Source organism: Anabas testudineus, chromosome 23, assembly GCF_900324465.2.
Source record: "Anabas testudineus chromosome 23, fAnaTes1.2, whole genome shotgun sequence".
NCBI lineage: Eukaryota > Metazoa > Chordata > Actinopteri > Anabantiformes > Anabantidae > Anabas > Anabas testudineus.
In genome coordinates, this window is record NC_046631.1 from 12,365,145 (window position 1) to 12,392,474 (window position 27,330).

The 27,330-nt window shown below is 37.5% G+C and overlaps 3 protein-coding genes across 3 annotated transcripts in view; 1 reads left to right on the top strand and 2 right to left on the bottom strand.

Moving 5' to 3' along the window:
• The first annotated feature begins 959 nt into the window (after positions 1 to 959).
• gnsa (glucosamine (N-acetyl)-6-sulfatase a) lies at positions 960 to 9,739 on the top strand. The gene is made up of 14 exons (XM_026362840.1): positions 960 to 1,121; positions 1,712 to 1,771; positions 1,866 to 2,072; positions 3,165 to 3,230; positions 3,519 to 3,617; positions 3,906 to 4,073; positions 4,194 to 4,276; positions 4,394 to 4,512; positions 4,626 to 4,729; positions 4,990 to 5,091; positions 5,399 to 5,509; positions 5,603 to 5,713; positions 5,822 to 5,982; positions 6,352 to 9,739. Exons 1-14 carry the CDS (start codon positions 960 to 962, stop codon positions 6,425 to 6,427), a joined length of 1,629 nt encoding a protein of 542 aa, XP_026218625.1. The 3' UTR covers positions 6,428 to 9,739.
• Positions 9,740 to 9,954: 215 nt separating this feature from the next.
• zgc:194209 (strictosidine synthase family protein) lies at positions 9,955 to 15,071 on the bottom strand. Its single transcript, XM_026362842.1, has 9 exons — positions 14,983 to 15,071; positions 13,743 to 13,832; positions 13,501 to 13,622; positions 13,277 to 13,378; positions 12,766 to 12,918; positions 12,553 to 12,668; positions 12,073 to 12,233; positions 11,787 to 11,982; positions 9,955 to 11,096 (listed from the first exon to the last, which is right to left on the bottom strand). Coding segments are annotated over exons 1-9 (1,152 nt in total). The 5' UTR covers positions 14,985 to 15,071; the 3' UTR covers positions 9,955 to 10,886.
• Positions 15,072 to 16,103: 1,032 nt separating this feature from the next.
• Positions 16,104 to 27,330, bottom strand: part of rassf3 (Ras association domain family member 3) — a 46,307-nt gene continuing 35,080 nt past the window's right edge. Inside the window, exons 3-7 of the mRNA XM_026361711.1 lie at positions 25,073 to 25,180; positions 23,209 to 23,382; positions 22,660 to 22,747; positions 21,545 to 21,660; positions 16,104 to 21,170 (exon numbers count right to left, since the gene is read on the bottom strand). Coding sequence (XP_026217496.1) covers positions 21,021 to 21,170; positions 21,545 to 21,660; positions 22,660 to 22,747; positions 23,209 to 23,382; positions 25,073 to 25,180 — 636 coding nt within the window. The 3' untranslated portion in view covers positions 16,104 to 21,020. The remainder of the gene's footprint in view (positions 21,171 to 21,544; positions 21,661 to 22,659; positions 22,748 to 23,208; positions 23,383 to 25,072; positions 25,181 to 27,330) is intronic.

The following is a 27,330-nucleotide window of genomic DNA, read 5'->3' on the forward strand; positions in this document are numbered from 1 at the left end:
AGTTTAGGCTAAATAAACAGTGTTTGTAAAAAAGTTTATTTAATAACTTTAACATTTTCATCCAAATAAATATTAAATAATAAACACATGGATGGGCTTTACAGTGTAGTGGACTGTCTTTTATTTTATGGTACATATCAGGCATTTTATTCTAGGTAACACCTTTTTGTGGTTACTACTAATAAAATTATTGTAATAAATAAATAAATGAATTGTGCACAGTTGTTATGGAGTAAGTGTTTCTATCTTACACCAAACATATGATGCAGCTATATTGAAACAACAAAACAATAAATCTTATACAAATGTCCACAAATTAGAATGTATACTATGAATCTTGCACCAATCCATAAATGATTTATTTATCTGGCTTTAAATAAATAAAAATTGCTTGTAAATTGAATATTATACACAACTGTTACTGACAATTTTAATTATCTCTCTATTTTTGGGAAGACGTTTTTATTGAGTAAATATTATAAGACACAGTAAATATTTAAAATATTGTTATTAAAACAGTTTGTTTTTTGTTTTTTTTTTAGAAAATGCATAGTAACAGTGCATTTGCAAATTATAATTAATCTTAGTTTGAACTCAATTAAGTAAATACATAAATCCTGGGTTACAACACATTAAGTGTTTATAAAGGTACACAAAACTGAATATAGTATTTTCAGCAAAAACAAAGTTAAGACTTTCTACCTAAATTCATAAATTTAGTGTTAAAAATCATAAAATATCTGTAACGCGCTGCTTGGTTCAAATCAGCTCACTCGGGCTTCCGTAGCCAAGCTGCACATGTCCAGGAAACCAGGAAGTGTCGTCTCAAACAGAAACAGAGCTGAGTTTGTGTTTTTATCCTCCGTAGATGACTCAGTGACAACAATTGTCTCTCTTGTAAGACACAGGACTAAAAGAAGACTCGGACAGCTTCAGTACTTTATGACTAAACTGTAAAAATGGCCTCAAGTCGCTGCTGTGTGTCGTCGTTGTTGAATTGTTTCTTAATCTGCGTCATTTTGTGGAGCCACCTGAGTGACGCCGTGTTTGACAAATCTAACCGGAGACCAAACATTGTTTTGATCCTCACCGACGACTTGGACATCGCTATGGGAGGTCTGGTAAGTACATTTAATTAATTTAGTGGGTTTTTATTAGACTTAGTTTATTATTTATGTGTGTGTCCTAGAGTCGTGACACTGTATTTGCACCTATTTTGTACACACTTCATGGGAAATATGGGATTATTTGTCGTAATTTGACATTCAGTCCAGCCTTATAAAGCTGACAGCTCACATTCCCAGTTGGATACATCATTTAGGCATCTCCCACAGTCAGCAGCCTTATCACTTGCTCCAGTAAACACCCTCCCTCCTTCCAAAAACTCAGCTTAGCCTGAACAAACGTCTATTTTACAGCAGTATTCACCCAAAGTTTTGTTTTGACCACTCTATTTACATAAAAAGTGAAATCAAAACATTAGAAACACCTCAAAATGTAATGCACATCAATAACATATTGCAGAACTATTACGTTTCTGACTGTTTTAACAAAAACTGAGAAATTATAACTTTGTAAAGGTAGAATTTATGGCAGAGCTGCTGTGTTATATTGCATTCAATTCCACATGTGTACCTAATAACCTGGCCAGTGTTTATATGATGAGAATATCTCAAGTGTTTAAAACATGTACTATATCCATTTCTTTCAGAGTCCACTGAGCAAGACTAAAAAACTAATTGGCGATGCAGGGATAACTTTCACAAATGCAGTAAGTAACATCTACGCTTATCTACATCCTCCTCCTCTCAGTCGTCGTCCTCAGCATGTCTCAGCGATCATCTTTCTCCTGTTACTTCTGTCAGTTTGTTGCCAGCCCACTGTGCTGTCCCAGTCGAGCCAGCATCCTGACTGGGAAATACCCCCACAACCACCATGTCATCAACAACACCCTAGAGGGAAACTGCAGCAGCAAAGCCTGGCAGAAGACAGAGGAAGCCCACACTTTCCCTGCATTGCTCAAGAACTTTGCCAACTACCAAACCTTTTTTGCTGGGAAATACCTCAACCAGGTGAAAGGGAGTACTTTAATATGTCCAATCTTTATTCTAACTGCAGGGTTTGGATTTGATTTAACTAATGACTTCAGAACCAGGTGGAGCCTTTTTGTAAAGTATTTTTTATTTAAATGATGAAAGGAGTTAAAAATAATTTTCTAAGTTAACATCTGCCTAATTGCACATCAAAGAACACTGACTTCCTGTGGTTTGTTCAACTGTTCTTGAGTGTGCTTATCACTGTGTGCAGGAGCATTAACACCGGTGAGCCTTTCCTGATCTCCTTTAAACAGGGACGACTTCCTATTAACTTCAATGAATGTGATTAAGTTTCCCCGATCTATCCTTTAGAACTGGTTTTCTAAAGGACTGATGTTGTCGTTGTTGTAAAGTTTATTTGTTTTCCTGCACCCCAACCGGTCGAGGCAGATGGCCGACTAACTTGAGTCTGGAGGTTTCTTCCTCCAGGGGGAGTTTTATCTCTCCACTGTTTTCCTAGGACTTGCTCAAGTGGACTACCTGTGTTTTTGTTTCTTTGTAGTTGGTTCATTACTAAGATAAACACAATTATTGCCAAATGACCTTCAATAATGAATGGATTAAACAGGGCATCAATAAAATATAAACATGTAAAATCTAGTAGCAACATCTCATTATGTGTTTTGTTTGTGTGTTACTTCTCCTCCTCCCATATTTATCTCAGTGTTCTTTAACCCTTTCGACCTCTGACCCTATATAGTTAATCAATGTCATCAGGGTCATGTTATGTTGGTGCATGTGAGTGGTGAGTTGTTATTTTCAGTGGTTTTTGGGCTGTAGGAGGACAAAGACAGAAGAATGTCAGAACTTGAAAGATGAATCCTACAGACCTAACTTAACTCTGACCTTTATCTATAGCCCATCATGAAGTTTATATTGGTACTGATTCTTTTTAGTTTTGATTTAAACCACACCCCTGCCAAATGTTGTTCTGCTTCCTGACAAGTTAGTTTTTTTTGGTCTCCTCTCTGGTCTGTTCTTGTGCTGCTGTGATACTATATTTCCTGTCTGCAGATCAGTACTGTTGTGTCATTAAACAATCTGCTTACGACTGTCTTTGTCTTTCAGTACGGTCACTCAGAGGCTGGTGGAGTGGAGCATGTACCTCCAGGCTGGAGCTACTGGGTTGGACTGGTAAGACACAAAGTTTACATCTAACTTTGCAGCAACATGAAATCAACAATAGACAATCTTAATCTGGACATTTCTACTCGATGAGGATCAGTAAATACACAGATTATTTATTCTCAGCATCGCCATCATGGGAATGAGTAGACTGTTACTGTTACTGTAATATTCTGTCCAATACAAGCACGACAACTTCCAGTGGGCTTTAAGATGTTTATGAATGTGAACACTGATTAAAGTGGTTTAATTATAACAATATCATGGTATTACACATGGTTTTATTGTATTTTCCAGGAGAGGAACTCTAAATACTACAACTACACTCTGTCAGTGAATGGAAAGGCTCAGAAACATGGAGCAGACTACAGCAAAGACTACCTGACAGACGTACTGGTGAGACTACTTTGGTGTATAGCTCTGTACTTAATATTAATTGACACCTTCACTGGTTTCTTTTTATTTTCTATTTAATATAGTAAGTCTCAGTTATTTTTATTACTTTTCCATGGCAGCCACTAACAGTGTTCAGATCCTACTGTGAGCTCTTGAAATAGTTTTCAGTTTGTACTTCTTTCTATTAATTAAGGATTAATTAGTTATGTTTATTTATAAAACTACACGATGATCACATTAAATAAAAAGCTGTAATACTGACTGTGCCCTCTTTCTTTTCCGTTTCAGGCCAACATGTCTCTAGACTTCCTCCAGTACAAGTCCAACTTCCAGCCATTCTTCATGATGGTGTCCACACCGGCCCCCCACTCCCCCTGGACAGCAGCCCCTCAGTATCAGGGCAGTTTCAACAATACGAAGGCTCCCAGAGACCCCAACTTCAATGTCCATGGGAAGGTAAAGCCTGATTCTCTTTTCACTTAAAATATTCCCTCAATGTTCTGAACACTTGTCTTTGAGGAACTGGTTTTAAAGATGAGTTTGATTAATTTTGGATTTTCTATTTTCTTTCTTCAGGACAAACACTGGCTGATCAGACAGGCTAAAACCCCCATGTCCAACTCCTCTGTTCAGTTTCTGGACGATGCCTTCAGGAAACGGTCAGTCTCTCTTTACCTCCTCTGGTTTCTCTTTTTTTACTCCTTCCTTTATTTTCATCTTGAGACAGAGCTGCTGACCGTGGTGCTCAGTTCTTGCTGTTTATGCTTCAACTGTAGGTGGCGAACTCTGCTGTCAGTGGACGACCTGGTGGAGAAAATAGTCCAGAGGCTGGAGGACAGAGGTGAACTGGACAACACCTACATCATCTTCACCTCTGACAACGGGTACCACACAGGTGTGTACAGGCATATTCAGTTCTGTGGAAGTGTAGAAGAAGATACATAAATAGTTTGTTACTAAAGAAAGTAATTTATAGGTTTGTGCTGTCTTCTCTATTTTTTCTTTCAGGCCAGTTCTCCCTTCCTTTGGATAAGAGGCAGCTGTATGAGTTTGACATCAGGGTTCCTCTCATGGTCCGAGGACCAAATATCAAGCCCAACCAGACCAGCCAGGTACACAAGCATGCACACACTTTTATTACTGTATTTACTAACTTTAAATTACTGCAGCTAACATTGGACCAAAATATTTAGCTCACTGCCTTTGATTCCTTTACTTTCTATCTCATTATTTACCCATCAATGAGTATAACTTATAAAAATGACAGTTGTCTTTTCGCCATGTATAAAGATCAGAAACATTTATTCGCCTTGATGATGTGTCTCCTGTAGTGTTTGTTGACTTGAACTAAATTAATTAATTCTGTTGTCAGATGCTGGTGGCGAATGTCGACCTCGGCCCGACTATCCTGGATATCGCCGGCTACAACGTCAACAAGACGCAGATGGATGGCATGTCCTTCCTGCCCATCATGGTGAGTAAATAATGTATAGAGGCATTATAAACTTTTATACTACTGCTCAACTCCTAGAAACTTGGTCACATTTCTCATCTGTTGTCTAAATTTAGTTTTGAATAAATAATCAGAGAAAGAGCCCTGCAGTCGCTTTGAGTGACAGTGAGTCCTGGTATTATCTTGATACTACTCATAGTTGATGCTTGTGTGTGTTTTTTAATACTCTCACCTCACTCTCTACTGTTTATCCTTGAGTCAGGTTACAGGTGAGGATGTTCTGCACATGTTGTTGCTTTTATAACTTTGTGTGTATGTGTCACAACAGGAGGGGAAGATGAACAGCAGCAGCTGGAGAACAGACATCCTGGTGGAGTATGAAGGAGAAGGAAGAAACGTGTCCGACCCTGCCTGCCCTTTGCTGGGACCTGGAGTAGCAGTATGAAGATAATGATTATTAAACTAATGTTCTACTGTATGTGGAGCCAAAAAAAAAAACGAACTCTCTTTTTCCTCTGTCCACTTACTTTAGGAGTGTTTCCCAGATTGTGTTTGTGAAGACTCGTACAACAACACCTACGCTTGTGTGCGCACTATTTCCCCCTCTGCCAACCTGCAGTACTGTGAATTTGATGATAATGAGGTACAGGTGAAAACTTCTTTCCCTTACATGCAAATGGTGGTAGAACAATAAATGAACTGGTTCCAGCTGATGTCTACAGCGTGACAGCACACTGTTTAACTTTTGTAGGTGTTTGTAGAAGTGTACAACGTCACAGCAGACCCCTACCAGCTCACTAATATCGCTAAGACCATCGACCAAGAAGTCCTCGAGAAGATGAACCACAGGCTGATGATCCTGCAGTCCTGCTCTGGACAGTCGTGCCGGACGCCCGGTGTGTACGATCCAAGGTTAGTTCAGTCCTGCCCTCCACAAAGTAGGAGTGATCAGCTGTAGTATGATGAATAAGAATACTGGGAAGACAAAAAAAGTTAAATTATACGCCAGATTTCCTTTGAACAAGTGGGAAACAAACTAATTGTTAAACTCCAGTGTGCTTTAATTACCAGGAGGGTTGTTTAAATTACATAATTTGTTATGAACTCTCAGTACCTTGTTTATTCACAAATTAATGCTGAATATTAAAGTATGACTTTGGTCATTTTCTATATTAATCACCATATAGAATTCAGTTGTTGTCCAACATTAATGAAAACACAGGCTGACCTTTATAAAAATAGTCCAATAAACATTAACAAATCTGCCGGGTGTTTTCTCAGGTATAAATTTGACCCACGACAGATGTTTACCAGCCACAGCTGGCGGCTGAGCAGACTGAGACAGACGAAGAAATAGGACGTCTGGAGGAAGAAGGGCAGTGTTGTGTTTTATCTTTAGCCTTTCCTGCTGTTGTTGCCTTGTTTTGAGGCTTGAGCTGGTCTCTGTTGCTGATGGAAGGAGCATATTATGGGAACAGGTGGGTTGTTAGGCTGTTGCTGGGTGTAGGACCCACTTTTAAATGTCCCAGTTTGGGCTGTTGGTTAGTGTCTGTAGGTGTTCAGCCAAATAACTCATGGATTAACACTAGTAAACCACACATTTGTTTCCGTTACAGTCCCGTATTTTCCCATCTACTTACCTGGAAACTCTCCTTAGTATTGTGATAATTAGCTGTTTTTAGCCTTCATTAAAATATAATTTCTGCACAGTTTGGTTTTAGCTATAAGGGAAATGGACAGTCACTACAGTTATAGTTGGATATAAAAAGGTTGTCGCCATCTATCAGACAGGCTAACAAAAGTATTAATTTAACCGGATTATTTAAGCTTAAGCATAGATTAAGTTTCCACATTTCATGTTTTTATTTGTTCAAATGAACAGTTATTGGTCTTATTCGTACTGAGCTGTTATGTTTATATACTATATATGTATTATATAATAACAGGGACACAGTCCTGTTGTGACGAGGTTTATCTGAATGTAATAAAAGGCTTTAAACAAAACCACCAGAGTTAAATTATTGCTATTGCTAAATGAGGCAGTTGCAGTGGAAGGAACTCTGCTAAAGCCTCTTATTAACTTCAGATAGAAGGTACTGAGAGTCGACATCGTTTACTAAGAAGAGATGTTTAAAGGGCCGAAGTAAACAGGAGGCCTTGTTCATTATTAACAATTTAAAACAGACCTCAGGAATCTTCAATGCATCATAATCACCAAACAAAAATGTATTGAGTCTTGAAAATTTTTTAAATATGAAATTAGTCTTTCTACAAAACTGACAGACGCCTTTTTACATTAATTGTAGCAGCTCAGTCCATTTCCCTTCAGATAATAGAACTATCCTTGTAATTTAAAGCCTTAACAGAACATATCAACGATCTCAACAGTGACCACTAACAGACGCTTTTGTGCATTTGTCAGAAAGAAACTAGTTTATTTTACCACATGTAAACTTTACTAGATTAGTGATAATTATTTAACAGATTTTTAAAAGCCTGTATTTTAATAATAATGCCTGTGTTAGTCTTTTTTTTTTATATATTATTTATCCCATTGGTTGAGATGGAGATTCTACAGACACCTTCAGAATCAGTTTTTTTTAATCAAGGATTATGAAACATTGGTTCATTAGCTCTTGAGAAACTTACCCTTAACAGGGACATTACAATTCAGATAGATGTAATAAAAACAGTCCAGAGTGATCTGCTTAAAGCAACGAAGCACTTTGTGCAGTAACGTCAGAAAGTTGATGATTAAGAGACGAGAAGTTCTGATGTAAAGTGAAGAAATATTTATATTCTGAACCATTTCTAAGTCAGAAATCTTTTGTACAGAAGTTCAGATCTTTGGTTCTACCTGCAGCTCTATGATGGTGGGAAACACGGCCTCAGCATTAAGTGGAAGTGTTAGAGGGCAAGATGTTGACTCTAAAAAAGAAAAAAGAAACGTTCTCATAATACACAAAGAGAATAAACAATATTCTGAACTTGAGTCATATTTTAACAAGTGAACAGCTGCAAGTTGAGATCAGATCTTCTGCTCAAAGGATTTAACAAGAAATAGTTCAAAATCTTGAAGGGAAACTCAAACTGTCAGCTTGTTGGTTTTTAACGTCTCTCTGCATCATCTGTATTAAATCTCTCTGCCTCCACCTTAAATCCTGCACATGACATCTGAGCCGGATGAAAATAAAAATCCTCCAGGTGACATTTGGAGGATTTTGTCTTTCCAACTAGAAGCAGAGAGTTCTTTTAATGTAGAGTGAAGTTTAAAAACATTCTACTCAAACTTGATGAATATTTCTGTTTTAGACTCGCATGCAGCAACATCTGGTTAAATTTAAAAAATAAACATGAAAGCTGACCTGTGACTCGCCCGGATTACCTGCAACCCCTGCTTTGATATTCATGTGTAACAGTGATCAGACCTGAGGGAAACAGATGAAACTGGTATTAAAGAGCAAAAAATGAGTTTTACAGTGAAATTCATACTGGATAGACCGCGTTAGTGTGAGTAGAGTGAAAATAGAAGGTTTTACAATATTTTGGTCATAAATATAACAATTAAAAACATTTAAAGTTGTCTGTGGCAGCAGTAAAACTCTTTACTTTATGGATTAAATATCCATAAAGTTTAATTTACCGACACAACAGACAAACATTTTAGTGTGAAATTCACCATTTCAGTATTTTTCTACATTATGACACATGTTGAAACTTAAATTGTCAAAATGTAAAGATAATAGTCACATATTCACTTATTGTGTTCTACATTTCATACTGAGTTGATTTTGAAGCCACTAATTACGGACGTGTTTCACTAATAGTTTCCACATTGCCAGAATTTCACTGAGCATTTGAAACACTACACTGGCTCAGTACTGATAACTTAATGTTAAGAGTAAAGAAGTGAGCAGCTAATTCATTTTACCACAACTTCTTAATTCTCATTCACACTTTGTCATATACACAACATAGTAAAGATGCTAACTTTAAGTAAAGAGGTTTTCTTTGGATCATGTTTAAACCATAAACTGCACTCAATCTATAAGAACAGATTTCTGACACAGCTAAAACAAAAACACATTTTGATGCTTTTCCTGCTTTGCTTTATGATTTAATGAGATATTTTATAATATTTAGCTTCATTGCACAAACTGAAATAAGATGCTAAATGTGAAACTACAGCGAGAGACTATTAGCAGAGCATGAAGATATGTCTGAACTAGTGATGGCTGCTTGTAGACAGAACCTGCTGTTTCCGGTCATTATGGACTTCTGGCTGTAGCTTTATCTTTACCATATGAAAGTGGCCTCTGTTGACAATGTGGAAAATAATCACATTTCTCAAACTGTTCCTTTAAAGCTGCCTTGTAAAATGTGTAAAATACGATAAAATCTGTGCAGATTATTAACGTCCAACCAAAGATTAGATTTAGAGTTTCAATGACAGACTGTTTCTTACCTGTGAGTCGACCTGGTCGGTTCACACAGAAAACACAGGAAATAACATTCCCACTAGAATTCAAACTGATCACCTTGTTTCAACTCACTGATGCACTTTCCAGTTGTCAGAGCCGTTTAGTTTTGGCACCTTTATAATTTTATTTTTCAGAGTAGTTTTTGATGATGTATCTTTGGCTTGTGTTGTTTGTCCAAATAAAAATATTCTCAAGGCAACAGAATATGATGTTTTATATATCATTCTTCAAATTTACACGTCTCTGGGTGATTTGAGTTTGTTATTTTGCAGATTTTAATTAGTTGTGTTGTTATTTTGGGGATTAATATACAGGTAGAGCTCTGCTGTTAGAGTCCTACATCACAGTCTGGACATGTAGAGGAAAAAAAAGTGCTATGTAATAATAATCATATATAAATACAATAATTCTGCTGATTTTATAGACTCCTTCAATTTTTACCTTTACAGAAAGTGATTACCTTCTGCGAACGAATCTGCAAACCACCATCTCTGGAAGGCCAGTTCAACATTTAGGTTGGGTTTTGAGTGAGATTTGCTCTAAAACTAGTTTAAACTATTAAATATTAGAAAACAAGGCTTTAGAAATGGTGTTTTATTTGTGACATCTGGCACAAACACAATTCATTCACTAGTTTTCAGTCAAAAAAATTCTGGGTTAATCTTAATTCCTCTGGGAGAAAGTTAATTTGCTTTTAACAATTCGGGTCAGATCTAAGCTGTCGGGAACGAGATGACGAAATTAGGACAAACCGTCCAAGACAAAACACAAGTTCAATTAAAGCGTCCAATTAAGTTCCTATGCAGCTTACAAATAAACTATTAATGGATTCTGCCACAAGTCAAGAACGTACAGAAAGTGGGTATCGTTCAGTATCTAATGAAGTTGAGTGTAATTCCACAGAGTTGATGAATTCAGTCGGTGTCTCTTCTGCAGACGTCCAGTCCAGAAATAGTCTGTAAGTGGTTCATGTCTGCTGCTTTTAGCCCGGTCAGCGACGCGACTTTCAGTCGATTTAAGGCCACAGCGTCCGTCTACTCGCTCCAAAGTTAAGATTAATTTATGATCTTTTCACTCCATTATTGTGTAAATTTTACTTTTCACAACTTATTAAGATTTTATCTCATTAGTGGATGAGACACAGCTAAAACAATCCATATCCTGGTTTCAGTAACTAAACGTCCAGATTTAGTTCCAGGTTCCATTAGTGACTAAAAACCTTCAAGTATAAAAACAGAAGCAACCTCAGACTTCCTGTAGTTGCTCAGTCGTGCAGAAACTGTCCAAAAATTAAAAATGAACAAGCCTACATTAAGTCTCAACTGCAGTCCACGTTTAACTAGCCCACTCCTCCAGGACCGGCAGGAACGGCAGGTCGGTGTTGCCCAGGTAGGTCCTCCCTTGGTGCTGGAAGACGTCGCTGATGGCCCACGTCAGGCGGCCTTCAGGGTCGTGCAGCGTTCCCACAAGCTCCCCGTCCAACCCCAGCTCCAGCACCAGAGCGTAGCGCGGCAGGAGGAGGCTGTACCAACTCAGAGGAATCACCTGGAAACACAAACATAATATAGTTAATTTAACTTTAAATGATGGTTCTCAGAGACGTTTCTGTCAGCGTGACCTCAACTTAGCTTTCACTGGGTTCACTGGGAGTTTTGACCGTTTCCCTGGGATGTGTGCTACCAAACAGATTCTGGCCCTGTCCTGTCAGATTCCACACTATGTTGTCTCAGTGCAGCCTGGAACAAAGCCTCGTATTCTTCACATAATTGAGAATCCGGCAGCGTTTCACATGACAACGAAGGCATCATGGGGAAGTAGATGTGGTCAGAGCCACTTATAAAACATCACTGCAGGGATCCTCAGCAAAAGTGTGGAGTGTGATCTACGTTTAAGGCCAAAAACTAGAGCTGCAACGTTTTGATTCTTGAATAAACTGCAGATTATTTTGCTTGATTTAACAGTTATAAAACAATGACTTTTGTCTAATTGTTAAACTAATATTTTTTTAAATAATAATTTTACCTTTTTTACATAGTCTAATCTGTTGTTCAGTTTAGTCTGGTTTTACCTTTTAAATGAGTAGATAATTGTATTTTAGCTTCAGTGAAAGAAGAATCACAATCTGCACTTTTCTGTGGTCATGATGTGTTTCCAATCACTGATCATCTCTTTTCAGGAGCCAATAAAAACCCAGTTCTGTCCATATTCATTGTGTAACTTAGAAAACACACCGACCTTGGCCAAGAAGCGTTTCACGGCCGGGTACGGAGCAATCATATCCAGGAACGGAGGCATCAACTTCTGAAACCGCGGCGTTGTTATGCCAACCAGGAATGTTCTGTGGTCGCTAAGGCGGATGTTGTCAGGGTAACCGATCATGTTGTCCATGATGGTCTCCACGGTTCCGGCCTTCTGGCCCTTTAGCCAATACCTCGAGGAGAGAGAGGTAGAAAATAGTCATGTAATAAAATCTGTATCACTGATGTCTGTTCCTTCATCATCAGCGTGTTCGTGTTTGTACTTCAGTATGCGGCCGATGCTGGTCTCAGCCAGCAGCAGGAAGTCTTCATCGGGTGACAGAGCGATGCCGTTGGGCATGAAGAGAGAGTCCAGCAGGACCTTCACACTTCCTGTCTCAGGATCGTAGGAGAGAAGGCGACCGAGGTTGTTCAGCTCGATCACCTAAAACATCAAACAGTAGTTTAGCTTCACTTAGTTTCTCTCCACGGTAATCAACAACCTGAAGATGACTGTGGAAGCCATTTGAAATGTACAGAAAATCTTTGTTTTTATCTTTTATCCTTTGTTTAATACAGCTCGTATTTGTTTTACTTTGTTCACTTCAGATTTTCAAGACACTTTCTTATTTTGTTCTAGTTTCTCTTTTTAGCGTAACCGCTAATTAAAGCTATAATCTGCAAGTTTTGGGAATCAAGCTAGTTATAACCCCGCTGCATGTGTCATTACTGACACATGCAGCTGATCTTTCGTTCCATCTCACCTCCAGCCTCACGTGTCTGCGTCCCCAGCGACTGGAGGAGTCAGTGAAATAAACGATTCCAGTTTGGGAGGAAATCTCCAGGCCGTTTAGAAAGGCAAAGGGAACGCCATCAGCACCTGAGAGATGGAGAAGACAAATTATGAAACATCACAGAGAAATTTACAACAACAACAACAATAATAATAATAATACTTTAATCCAATGTGTCTGCACCTTGTGAGTTTGCCAGCAGCAGAGACTTTTCTCCGGTTTTGGGGTCGACGCTGTGCAGCCCAAAATAAGAGTCGGCAACAATCAGCTGTCCGTCACGATCCAGACGAACACCGTGAGGACGACCACAGACAGGTTCATAGTCTGTGCTGCTGCCTGCTGACAGAAGTTCAATTTATTTTTATATCATTTACAAAAACAGCAACACCAGCTACATTTTATATATTTAAGCTTTCAGTCGTTACAAGTTTTCATCCCAAGAAATCTTAAACAGTTTTACAGGAAAAAATTTGGTTCATATGGTTCAGTCTTGGCTCTAATAACACAAATAAAGGATAAAAACCTAATTCAGAACACATTAATCATCTTCAGAGTCCTTTCAAAGCACCATATACCGAGTATAACCAGTGCTGTGATGCCAACATCAGGTCATATTGTTATGGGAAAGTAAAGAGTTAGTGAAAAAGAGGAAGGATGAAGTCGTCCCTGAACAAACAGAACAAGAAACACGAACCACATTCGGGTAAATCCTGTCCCATCTGTGTGATGATAGTGAGGCTGTCATTAGGAGCGATCTTCCACAGCTTCCCGTCCACGGTTCCTGTGTAAACATTACCTAAAAACACACACGTCTGAATTTAAACATATGAAAAAATAAGATAAATCACAAGTTGAAGTCCTCTAAAGTCCCAGAGAATAAATCTACATTAATTAGTTAATGTTTTCCAGCTCACTCACCGTCTTCATCAGCAGCGAAGGATTCTGGTCCGTGTAGTTTTCCTGTAAACAGCCTCCGGCCCTTCTGCAGACGGGTGTTGACAGCCAGCAGCCCCTCGAGGGCTGGAGGAGGCCCCTTCACTCTGGGGAAACAATTAGCAACAACAGCAGAGTAACTAGAGTTCACTTCTAGAAAGAAAAGCTAGTGTAACCGTAGGTGTGGTATTTGTAGTAAATGTATCTCTCACGTATGTTGTACTTACACGTGTGGTTTGGGGTCAATAGGAGATGGAAGCAGATAAAGTCCAACAGCCAGAGCTAGTAGAGCCACAAGCAGCGACCTCCGACTGGACCTGAGATAATTAACACATAACGAACCTCTGGTCACAAAACCTTTATTTAAAACTGCAACGTTCCTCACTACCTTCAGTTAATAAGTCGATAATGTTGAGTCACACATCCTGACAACAACTCTCTAAGGTGTAATTCTGCATGTTGGTCATACAACTGTCTGTGCAAGAGTCTGTTGCACACAAGTACAAAACAAACGGTTTTTCACAATAAACATTTATTTTTTTACATTCAAAGGAAATCCTATGGAATTTGGCTCTGTGTTACCTCCTATCAGGAATAAACAATGATGAGGTTAAGAAGTCAAAGGTCCAGATGTGACATTTAAACATCTGAACTATGTGTTGTTATCACTTCACAGAAAAAAACAAACATTCTAAGCTTATTTTGGTTTTCAAGTAGTTCGTGACTCTTATAAAAAAACCATTTTGAACCCTATTTAACTTGATGCTGTTGATAACACATTGTAGATTTTAATGCTGTTTCACCTTAAAAATATTAGTGAAAGGGTCGTTTTGTTTTGGGGGCTGAGAACACAAATGACCTACACTCTGATCTTTACTCTGAACGCCTCATACAAAAGAAGCAGCTGACAGACAGCTCAGACTTTGACACTATTACTTTTTACTTAAACGTAAGAAAATAAACTGGTAAAGAGTCTTAACTGTCAAACTATGCATGTTGGTAAGAATATTAACTCTATAGTAAACAAAACAATGTAAAACCTACATATTCAGATCAATTTAATTTGAATTTACAGTGCACAAACATACAAGTCTAGATTTGCTCAGAAATAAAGTTTCTGCAGAAACTTTCAACATTCAGAGCTTCTTATATTTTAATATTGAGTAAATGTGAAGTTTGGTTGTGATGTTGAGGTTGACGCAGAGTTAACAACTGAACCGACTGTTTACTGTATTAAAATAAGTGATGTTTGTGTATAATTGAAGACGAAACGTTCACTGACTCTTACTCACTCCAATCACCGTCTTTAAATATTTTTAAAGACACATCTGCCTGCATGATAAACAAAGAGACCTTAAACTGGAAGATTTCATAACACAGTTTGGCGACGATGAACTAAAACCCCGCCACAGAGAAATGTATTCATCTCATTTCATTTGAGCCGAAACTAAACAGAGTTAAACTCACATTTTTCAGTCTGTAGTCGGCGTCTTTCTCTTCCAGCTGATTAAATCAGGTGTGACTGAACAACCTGAGCAGAATCTGTGCGTGAAAACGAGTTAGAATTAAAATTCACCGCAAAACTCACCTGCACATCCGGCGACCACCTTCACAATAAGAGTCTGCCGTCCAGCTTTCACAGCGTTTTTAGACTTAATTAATGAATAGTAAGAGATTTACAGTAAATTATAACATTTAATTACTATTTGACTTTAAAATAGATTATATACTTAAGGCAGAAGCCATCGTGATAGGATAAAGTCTTAATATTTTAGGATAACATTTAATATTGTTCAAGATGTGCAAAGCACTAAATAAAGCAGCATTTCACCAAATTCTAAAAAGGTACATTCAATAAATGTGGTGGTTCTGCGGTTCCTGTGAGTACTGGGTCCAGTAGTCACATTTACTCACGTAAAAACTTTAAAGTCTAAACAACCACTAAGTTAAGTGTTTTACTTTGAAGGACCACCATCCTGGAGTTCTCAGTCCTGCAGCTTTACATGAGACTGAGCCTGGGTGGTGGTGGTGGTGGTGGTGGTGGTGGGGGGTCCCCACTTTAAGAGTGGGGTCAAACAGGGGACAAGAGGAGGAGCAGCTGCATCTGCTCCTAATAAAAGAAAAACTCTTGTTAGCTTATGACAGAGCCAGACAAGCTGTTTCTGATTTTATTCTCCATTAACTTGCTGATTGAGTAAGAAAATGACCATTACATCTACTAAATGTTCTTTTGCATGTAATTAAGAGTCAAAATCCCAAATCCTCTGCTTACGGTGATATAAAACAGAGAAAAGTTGCAAAGCATCAGTGTTGAGTATCAGTCTAGTGTTCAATTCAAACACTAACATTTAAAATTGAATTAGTAGAAGTTTACTACTACTCGTTTATTACTACTTGCAAAAATAAAATTAAATTGCTTTTAAGTGACTAATTTAGTATTAAATTAATTCAGCCACTGAAAGAACCAGATGCACAAATAAGCCTTAATAGAATAGAAATAAATAAAAGATTTATAGCATCTTAATTTAACCTCCAGCTGTGTAGAATAACATTTAAATAAATGTTCAACTTAAAAACTCCAGTAGACATTTTGTTTTTATTTCACCTTTAATATATGCAGCCCGCCGTGCATGACGAGAGGCCACAATTAATTCCAAAAGAAACCTACAAAAATAAACCTGCCTCAGTTACAGTAAGTGTTCGTCTCCTCTTGTTTTTCTGCTGCCGTTTTCAAAAGGCACTGCTGAGGACAGAGACCAGAATGTTTCAGACCGAGCTCAAAACTCACTTCAATCCTTCAAGTGTGGTTTCTTAAATCTTCAGTAGACAGGTGAATGAATTTAAATTAGAGGATCATCATTAGAAACCGTGTCTGTGCTCACATGAGAGCGTCTTTTCAGATCTGAAAAATAAAACCTGTGAGCGAACTTCCAATGAACTCGTCATGTGAGACACACCTGACCGTTCACAGAACATCTATTCTCCATCTTATCTGCGTTAAAAAAAAAAACAAACAAAAACAGCATCATGGGAAAATAACATGGGTAAATGGCAGCAGAGCTACACACAGATCTTACAATTTCCACCTGTAAAAACCAAAGTCACTGATTTTAAGCTTTTAGACTCGTCAACTAAATCACCATCACCGCAAGGTCCATTTAGAACTTGTTCTGGAACTTTCAAGCATGTCAAAGGATCCTGCGTTTGCTTCCTCAGCTCTATTAAAGCTCATGACTGACCTTTGAACCACCGCTTTGAGATAACACAGATGAAACAGTGGGAGAACTGATTCATTTTAAATTCTAAAATCCTGTGAGTAAATGAAGATCGTGTAAAATGACCAAAAGCTCCACGACAGCAGCCAGGAGATGGTGGGAGATCTGGTTTGATTCCAAGATCAAGAATTAACTGTGAACTCTGCCTTTGAGTAGCTGATACAACATTTTAAATGAATAAAAATACAGATTGTTCTAACCCTCGACATCAAAGATAAACAGTGAATTCACATTCTTGTATCAGGTTTACCTCCAGCTGTCATTTTACACCATTTAATGCTCATATGTCATATTCACAAGACATAAATTTGTAAAATACTACTCGTATTGAATAAAAGTTTAGGCATCATTAGGACTCCATAAAATAAGACTGATAAATAAAATCTAAAATGAATCTTGTAGAATATATGGTTCAGTTCAGACACTTGGACACTTGAAATTAACTTGTTCAAATTTCAGAAGGTTCAATTAGCAAATGTTTTTGCTTTAAAATAGAAAATTTTCAATAAACACAAAAAGTTTATTTCAAATGCTCAAATTTAAAGCTAAAACAACATTTAAACAAAATGTCATTAATTTATGACAGAACTGCAGAAGAACATGAAACAAGCCAAAGAAGCTAGTTGTAAGATTGCTGATTGATAGATGACACATTCTGAAAGATTAAGAAAACCAAGTCTCAGCTCACTATCGTAGAGGATAATACTACGGTTTAGACCCCCTCTTAGACCCAACACAACACTTAGCATTATAAAATGGAACATTATGACAGCTGGGATGAACCAAAATACAAAATCTCAACTGTTTTTTTTTTAAGCTCAAAGATCCGGTGATCATTTTCATGTCCTCTGCTTCTAGCTGTGATTTAACAACCTTAAAAACTAAATCACTAAATACATACCAGGTATCATATGTCAACCCTTCATACATTAACACTACTGGCCTAAAGCGTTTTGTAATAGATATTTATCAGCAAATTTCAATTACAAGCAGGTGACAGCATTTGAAAAATAGTATTTGTTTTCTCTATTTTACAAATGGCGTCTGACTGCCGTTTTATACACGATGCGTACTTTAATGTTTAACAGCCCAGTAGTGTGTACAGTTAGCATGTACAAAGACGGAAACAGGAACACATGCGAGAGTCGAGACTCAAATAAGCATTTCACAGTCTACAGCAAACTCAAATCATATGGAAGCTCAGAGACAAAAAAAATAAAAGAAATGAGCCTAAAATAAGAACAAAACCATCTTCTGTCACGTTGTTCTTACACTTTTATGAGTGGCGCTTAAGAAAATCTTTAAAAATAAGATTATAGTGTATTATTATATTAAGTACAGAGTGTGATGTTGCAGATTAAACAAGACAAAAAAATAAAAATAAAAACCCGTCTTCCCTGAATTCAAAGTTAAAGTGCCCAAAAAAAAAAAAGAACATATGATTAGTCTTAACAGCTAAAGTTGTTTTTACGATACTCAAACAACAAGAACATGGCTTTAGGATTCTTTAACTGTTTCCATGCAGACTATCATATAATTTTAAGTTATTACATATGGAGGCAAAAAAGGCCAAAATAAATTGAGCTTTTTAAGCAAAATATAATTTATGCAATTCAAAATACCCAGTACTAAAAAAAGTTTTTCCATCTTCGATTGTATTTTTGCAACTTCATCTTGTGACTTGACTTTAATTTTTAAATCCAAATATGACTAAATGTGAGCAACTTGAATATAATGTTTAAAAATAGCTTTTATACTTAAATTACCCTAAAATAATCACTACAGTAATTCCAGTTACAATTGCACAATTTTACACTGAAGATGCTAACATGGGGATTAAAACCACATCATTTCAGAAATATGTTCTCTAAATTAAAATATGTAAAGGTTATAACTTTATCTCACAAGATCTAAATAGTTCTGGCCTTTTTCTGCTTCCACAGACTCACCCCAGTGTTTGATTAGAATAAACCAGGGTTAAAACCCCTTTAAATAAAACTCTCAGCTCTGTATGTTTTTCCCAACAGTAGGAAGAGGCCTCTAATATACATTTGCTCCAGGCAACACCACAAAAATATCTTTGGTTATAACAATAAAATCAAAATAAAACATTTAAGATGATCAATGTTTGACACAGTAATGAGAGAATAGTTTCAGGATGTGATCACTAGATGGGGACACTGTACAACCGCAGCACCGTCAGTCTGACTTCATTCAGTACCTGCAGCTAAAACAACAAAGCATTTTACGTAAATTATGATAAATTATGATTATTTCAATAGTGTGAATTGTAGATTTTCGTTTCCAGAATGATTATCGTTGTGATTTATCATTATTTGCTGGTATGTGGTTTCCTCAAATACCAGAATAACTTGATTCAAAAAAGGAAAAGTCAGACATTTACTACAAAACTACAACATTTAAAAAATCCTTTTTGGTTTTAAAGCCGTACATGATTGATAACAAAATGCCAAAGAAGACATTACATATATGTTTAAGGCAGCTATCTACTTACATCTTCATCAAAAGCCCTTTTCAAACAGCCCAAAAAGACTCCAACTTACTATTTTATGTACCTTTTATTGCACTTTCTGGTGCATATTCATCTTAAAGCTTATCCTCTATGCTGCTCTCCTTCTGTGCTACTGCCCATCACACCTTCCTTTACTTGGTTCCCTCTTCACTACTCCTCCCTTTCATCCACCAGACAAAAAAAGACAAAGCCACAAAGCTGAAACAGGGTCAACAAGCAGGTCAAAGCTGCAAAGAAGCGCAGAGGTGTTTTAAATGAATGTCTGCTGACAAACATGCTAAAACACAGGAGAGCGGGACAATGCAGTTGTTTCTTTCTACCCCGTCTTCTGCAGCCATCAGCACTTACAGACCTTTTCTCTCAGCTGTGGATTATAAGAACTGAACGAACAGTTCATCACAGCAAAACTCCCATCGTCGTCCTCAAGGTTATGGTCACACAGCTTTTTCCTCCTTCAAATGTTTCTTTTCTACTTCCTCTCTAACGCTCAGTCAACTTACAGAAACTAGTCTATTCTCATTTCTCCTTCTTCTGACCATGCAGGGTCAGAGGTCAGGGGTCACACCTATCCAAATCAATCAGTCTGTTTATCACATTATATCAAACTTGGCTGGTTTGTTATGCGACGTGCTGTTTTTAGTCACATTAAACCTGAAATCCACCTCTTACATTTTCTCTGTTAACTTCAGCCTCAGGCCAAACTGTATGGAGTCTAAAGTGTGCCAAAAATAATACAATTATTAACAATCATAACTAATCATTAACCAGCTAAAATAAAATAAATATAAAAACTATTCAACTTTGTATACATTTTATTGATTGAGTTTGTTATGCATATATTAAAAAGATATGAATGATGATATATATGTAGCCAAATATTAAACCTCAATTAATAAGAAAAACTGCTTTAAGTGTACTTTAAGTTTAAACGCGTTCAGATTATAATTAAAATTTTTGTTTTGACACACTTGAGACTTCATACCTATATTCTACTTCCTCCTTTTTCATTTATGTTTGTCACAAATTTCTCAACTTTTAGTCTAATTAAAGCAAAATGCAATAACGACCAACATCTAAATTCTTTCTAGTACGTCTACAGCTTTTGGTTTTTAATTTTAAGCTGATAAATATCGTGTCTGGGTTCTGATGCTCATATTGTGTGTTGTGTATTTACCTCTAGCCGAAGTCTGAATGAACCATTCTCTGTGTCAACAACCAGTCGGTTGCTCCACTTCTTGAGAATAAACTAAAATAAGACTTTGTTTAAAGAAAAACAAATAATAAAAGATTTCATCCATATAAATAAAAAAAAATATGTACAGACCTTTAAAACAAATTAAATAAAACTCTAACTGCACATATGGCCTTGAGTCTTTCACAAGTTTAAAGGATAAAGAGAAGAAGAAGAATGAATATGGCACAATCAGAGTGAATATTTGGTGTCTGCAGGGAGATGGAGCGGAGCAGTCTGAAGTCCAGGATCCAGTCTACATCCAGCTCCAAATGTGTCCTTTCCTTTTATTTGCTCATCCTTCACTTGCTGCATCCTAGTGTTTTTTCTGTCTGTTTTATATCCTCCCATCTTCAAGGTGCTGGATCCTCTCAGCCTGCGTTCACGCCCCTTTCTCCATTAAAATTTTCATAACTTTGCTCTTCTGAGGAGTTCAAACAAACACCTTTCATGAAGTTTAAATTCTCTACGAAGGCCCTCGGACCTCCCTCATCGCCTCCTGCAGTCTCTGCCGGTAGATGCTGTAACGTCGAATCACTGCCTCCCTCTGCTCCTCCTCCTCCTTATCAAGGATCCGCAGGAAGTTACGCAGCTCGGGGATGGAGAAGGCGTCCCACTGAGGAGAGGAGGGAGCGAACACATTTTATTTATTCATCATTATTTCTTTTCTTTCTTTTAGTTGATGTTATCTGCTCTCTATACCTTAAATGGTCTGTTTCTATTTTATTTCATTGTGCTTATATTTTTAATGCTTTAATGCACTTATTCCTTTTTGCTATAATTATTTTTGGTTGACTATAGAAGGAATGAAAGAATTCTTCATTGAGAAAAATGCACAAAATTGACTCAAAAGACAGAAGAAAATAGATAAATTAAATGTAAATACAGTCAAGATGATGGATAAAGAAAAGAAAATGGATGAAAAAGCAAAGTGAGGATGAATAAATGAATAAAAAAGTTCATCTCAGACAACAGGTGGTGCATCGTTACCATGACTTCTCCGGTCTGTTGTTCTCTCAGTACGAAGCTGAGTGTGTCGGGGTCGGGTCCCGCCATCAGACGAAGAAACAGGGGCTGCTCGGTGTCCAACAGCTTGCACACATACACTGCAACACACACACACACACACACACACACACACACACACACACACACACACTTATTTAGTCTGTACAGTCCGTGCTTACATCAAACCACATGCATGCAGGCAGCTCTGTGGTTACTGCAGTTAAATTCTGCAGCGTGTGTGTGTGTGCATATAAACAGGCATGGCAGAGGATGAAAGGATGGGTGCGGCACATTAACGACCAGTAATTTACAAAAACAGACAGACTGAACATCACAGTGAACAAACACCACCGGGCTTTTAAGGCCACTGTCGATTTCAACGACTGAAAACAAAACATTTAATGAACAATACCGTTTCAGAATCATTATTAATGATCATGTTTGGAGTAGATTATAAATACAGTCTGTGGTGCTCTGCAACATCTCACTGTGTGTAAGCAACACTGGATAGACACATTATAAGTTTCACAAACCTCATTCCAAGCATCGCCTGAAAAGCTAATTTACATCTGTTGTCTAGTCTAGACTTTTAGTCTTTTATTAGCAGGCTCAGTCTTAGTCTAGTGAAAACCAGACCAGCACTCTGAGAGGGTAAAACTCCCCAAATCTCTATAAAAAAGTTTGGGAGCAAAATGTTTTACAGATTCCAGTTGAAAAAAAACCCCAACATGCAATAAATTCAATACATTTAAATATGACTTTGAGCTTCATTTAATGGTAAAAGTCAAGTTTGGGGCTAATAAACTCCTTCTTTTCCCATACATGGAGACGCTAATATTTGATCCCAAGTGACTCCACAGCAGCTGTTGATTCATAGAGTGTGTATATGTGTGTATTCCTGGTGAGCTGCTGATAGTGGGGAGAGCCTTGAGGCATTCAACAACCAGCTGCACGAGGGTGAGGCGTCCAGAAATACACACACACACCCTTCACGTACAAATACACACAGCGTCGTCGACAGCATGTCACTGCCAAAGCATCTGATGTCAAACTAGCATGAGCAGCATGAAACACTGACACACATACAACGGTCTTACCCTGCTCCTCTCTCTGGCAGCGTTTGTACAGGGCGTATTTTGCCGAGTTGTCAGCGACTGTGAACTTGTTCAACAGGGCGACGATCACCTGAACACACAAGAAGGAAACACTGAGATATTATTGACGGTTGACTACACGATAAACACAAGGACGATTCTGATAAACAGCAAGAACAGGTTTTAGACAGACGAAGATACAGATATGAAGTGTTGTAACAGTAGGACCTGTAGCTGTAGCTCACAAATGATCACAAACAACTTTAAATACTTTAGACCCAAGATACACACTGCCTGGCTGAAAATATAACAGTGCAGCAACATGCCAGAAAATGAATGGTTGTCTGAAGTATCTCAGTTCAGTGATGAGTTATAGTTTTTTGTTTTGTTCTATGTAAGAGTGAAGAGACAAATCTGACCAGAGCGATCAGATTTTAATAAAACTTCAACATTAGTCGACTTCTCTCTGACCCTGACTTCGACCCACATGTCATCAGATCTTGATTAAGTTATTTTTCAGCCTGTTAAGTGAAGTGTGTGTGTTTCAGCCACCTGTCGGACTGTGTTACTGGAGCTGATGTGGAGGGTGTTGATGACTCCTCGGGGCAGATAGAACGCCTCCTCCACTGCTGCTCCTCCTGCCCCTGTCTGGCGCCCCCGCACTGTGACCGGCCTCCTCAAATCCATCTGGACCTTGATGAAGCCAGTATATACACCAGAATGACCCTGTGAAAGATAGTTTGTTCAAGTCAACACTATGTGCCATTTGATCTCTCCAGAAGAGACCAGTCCACCCAATAAGCCCAGCGAGTCCTGCAGGACAGATGGCCCAGACGGAGAAAAAGCATCTTAATCTCATTACTCCATATGGAGCCTGGAGGACGGGGGATGTGATGTTACTACATCAGACTGAACAGAAATCAGAATGAAACTAGACGGGATTGCAAAAGGAACTTGCAACAATAGAGATGAAGTGATAAAGAAACTTAAAAGAATTAAAACAACAATGAAGTGAAGACAGAAAGACAACGAATTGGAGCTACACGTCGATTCTACATGTCAACTCCCTAAACTCAATTTTAGGCTAGAGAAGACAGATACAACAGAGCACCTTATCCCAGCACAAACCTCCTGAATTAAAAATAAATATGTGGTGGAAAGTAACTTATTTAGATTTTCCAGATGTCACTGTTGGTTCCAGTTTTCAGTTGGATTTAAGATGAACTTGGTTTAGAAATGAGGAGGCATCGCTCTGTTTACTGATCTCACTGCACTCCGCTGCTTTCACTGTCTGCAGCCTTTTGTTCTGCACATTCACTCTTACAGCCGACTGAAACCTGGTTATTTAAGTGCATTTAAACGTAATGATAGCGAGATTGAACTTGTTGAGGTGCAGACGGTTATGGAGCCTAATCTCTAAGTCCAATGTTTTATAGCTATGACGCACATCTGTATATAAAACTCTTTATCTCCAGTCTATGAGGGACACACCTTTGGTTGATGCTTCATTTTAGAGTTACTTTACCTCCATGTCATCATATTGTCAACACCTCTCCAACTATGATCTCACTCTCTTCCTGGTTTTCTGAACGTACTGCACTGTGTAAACTTTGCAAACTGCTGCATCATTGATGTTTGATTTGGTACAAGAACAAGCAAGAAACGGTGCAATCTTCCAGAATTTGAAAGTTCATCTACTACAAGAACATCTGTCCAGGTGTGAAGCCCGTTACAGTGTTTACTTTGCTGTCAGGTGTGTAAAGATAATTAAATTAAATTTTCCTACAAAAATACTAAATATATATTTAAACTTATTTACTGTATTATTACTCATGTTCTCATGTGGTGCATGTCTGGCAGAACACAACCTTTGCTTCACACTAAATGTTTATTTCTCCAGGTTTTAACAGAGTTACTGCCTCTTGGTGTCACTGCAACTTCACACACCTTTCATCCTGCCAAGGAAAACACTCACTGTGGGGGGAGAACAATAGCAGGAACCACATCACTCTGAAATGACTGCTGAGGAATGCTGGGAGCCGGAGGAAGACAGCGTGGCTGTCCAAACTTAAGCACCATTCAAATGTTAAAATCGAATTGTTTGTTTTATTTATGTTTAGATTTATATATATTTTTTTTTAAACTTATATTTACATTAACAAGAACTGAGATTAAAAGTCAATTATCTTTGAAAAAAAAAAGACTGTTGTAATAAGAGGAAGACTGGGGCTCTAAGTTAAAGTTAAGTTGCAATTTATTACAGTAGTAATGAGTTTAATGCCTGAGTATTTATTATTTTTTATTAACACAACACAAACAGCTATATCTCTGTAATCCAGGGTGGATGAAAGGATGTATAGTAGCGTTATTCTGGTTTTAAACGATAAAGAAGCTGGTCTGTGTGTTCTCCACTCACCAGCGTCATTTTAAGGTGGTCTTTCGTCAGCAGGTTGTACTTCTCGATCTTCTGCCTGATCTCCTCCCTGCTGAACTCCGTCCGCAACACTCTGTCCTTCTCCACATCCTGACACAGAGTGAAAATGAAAAAGAGAAATGACATAAGGCACGACCAAGATCACTGAAGCAACAGTCCCTATTCAGACAGTACATTAGTTTAACACAGATGAAGATATAATGAAGCACTTTGTTTTGCTCTTCTCCTGCATGCAAAGCAAAGTCCTGCACAAATCATGTCCAACTCTACAAATGGAGACAGGCAATTTGCTTAAAGCTGAGTCTTACACTCTCTGTCAACACTTGTTTAATAATTGAAGGCTGCATATTGATAAAAATGAGGAGACAACCCCCTTTAAAAGAAAAATACAACACAAAGCTGCAGATTAACTGTATATTGCAGACTAAATAGAAAGTCTTGAATTTCAGATTGTGAAAAGACCCTTACTGCTAGAGGGTCCACACATGACAAAAACACATTTCTATCAGCTTGGGTCCCATGGTGAGCAACTGACTTCTAATATTAGACAAAACATAGAAAATTCCTGCAGGACAGAGAATACAAAACCATCCAAAGGTCAAATATATATATAAAAAATATATAAAGTCACTAGTTTCAAATACTGAAGGCCACATGGTCTTGAAGAGTGCATGTAATAAGTGTGCACGTTTGTTAAGTCATCCACATGAGAGGCTTCACTGTATGCGAGGCCTGCAAAGAGCCTCAGTCAGCAGTCGACACTGTGTTTATGTATAAATAGCATCAGAAGGTGGGGAAGGTCAAAATGAAGGTCAGTTGATAAGCTGATAAGTTCCAGGGCAGTGAAACCCTTTTTATAAATTAGTAAAACAATATGTTTTCAAAATTGTTCTTTTAAAAAACTGATTTAAAACAACCTTAAAACCAGCATAATGTTGTTTTTTCCTAAGAAATGCAAGTGTAGGGTAAAGCAACTTATAGAGTAGGTAAGATATATTTCTGTTTTTAACCTTTTGACTATGAAAATGTGGTTTAAAAAAAGTTGATGTACAATGTTATATAATGTAACCCAAGCTCTGTGGGTATAGGTGTAGTAGTAGCAATGAAAGGTAGAGCCTGTTTCAACTGTATTTACTTCATATATTTCTCTTTATTTTCTGAAGAAATGCTTGGTAGAGCAGAGTAAATTATGATCAGTTTTTACTAGTGTAAATATTTTTAAGCAAAATAAATTAATACATGTAATTATTTATTTGACAATACAAACACCAGGTTGATAAGGAAAATGTTTTAATTTCAGATGTTGAAGTAAACTAAGTAATACAATAATTACTGTTGGTTGTTTTTATTTTATCCACATTAGTCCATTAACTGATAAGTAAACACTGGTATCATCTATAAGTGATCATTTGAGACCTTTATATCATCATTATAAATACAATCCTTTAACAGCAAACTAAAACGTTAAAAAGTCATATTTTATCCTGAAGAGACTTTCAGTGTTTTGAACCTTTATAGCCTCAGTCAACAAACTGTTTATTAAAGAGCTTTCTATCTGACTCACTCAGGTTTTGCTGTTTATGTGAATGACTCTGCAAAACATCAGCACAGTTGAAGACATAAAGTCCATCTAGTGTAAGTGAAAATCTTCAACCCCTTGATTTTAAAGCCTTAAAACAACCGTTTGCACTTATAAAATTAAATACAAAAACTCTAAAAGCCATTCTCATGTTTTATATCCTATGTCTGAATGTGTACAGTATGTGAATGTCAAGTCGAATTCCCCAGTGTAGTGTGTGCTTACATGGGCATAGTGCAGCCCTCTGCATCTATTAAAAACTACACACACACATAGTGGAGAATCCAGGGAGGGTTTGAAGGCACATGAACCCTTATATGGAAAACACACACTGCTTAAGAGAAAGACAAGGTGCCAATACAGCATGTGACTGCAGACACACACAAACATACACTTACTGCACGAAGAGCTTTAACATTATACTGGGTTCAATGACTGGGTTCAATGAATTTTCTACACCTTCAGTTAAACCTTGTAGAGCTTTATCACATTCTTTAATAGATCAAATGGAAATGTGATGATCTCTGTAGAGGAACTCATATCTGGTCCAGCCAGGGTCATTCACAACTGAAATTATGGATATAGTTTATGTTTACTTTAGCATTCATGCTAGGAAAATGAAGGGAATGAATAAATGAAATGTAACCATGTTCTGTTGGTT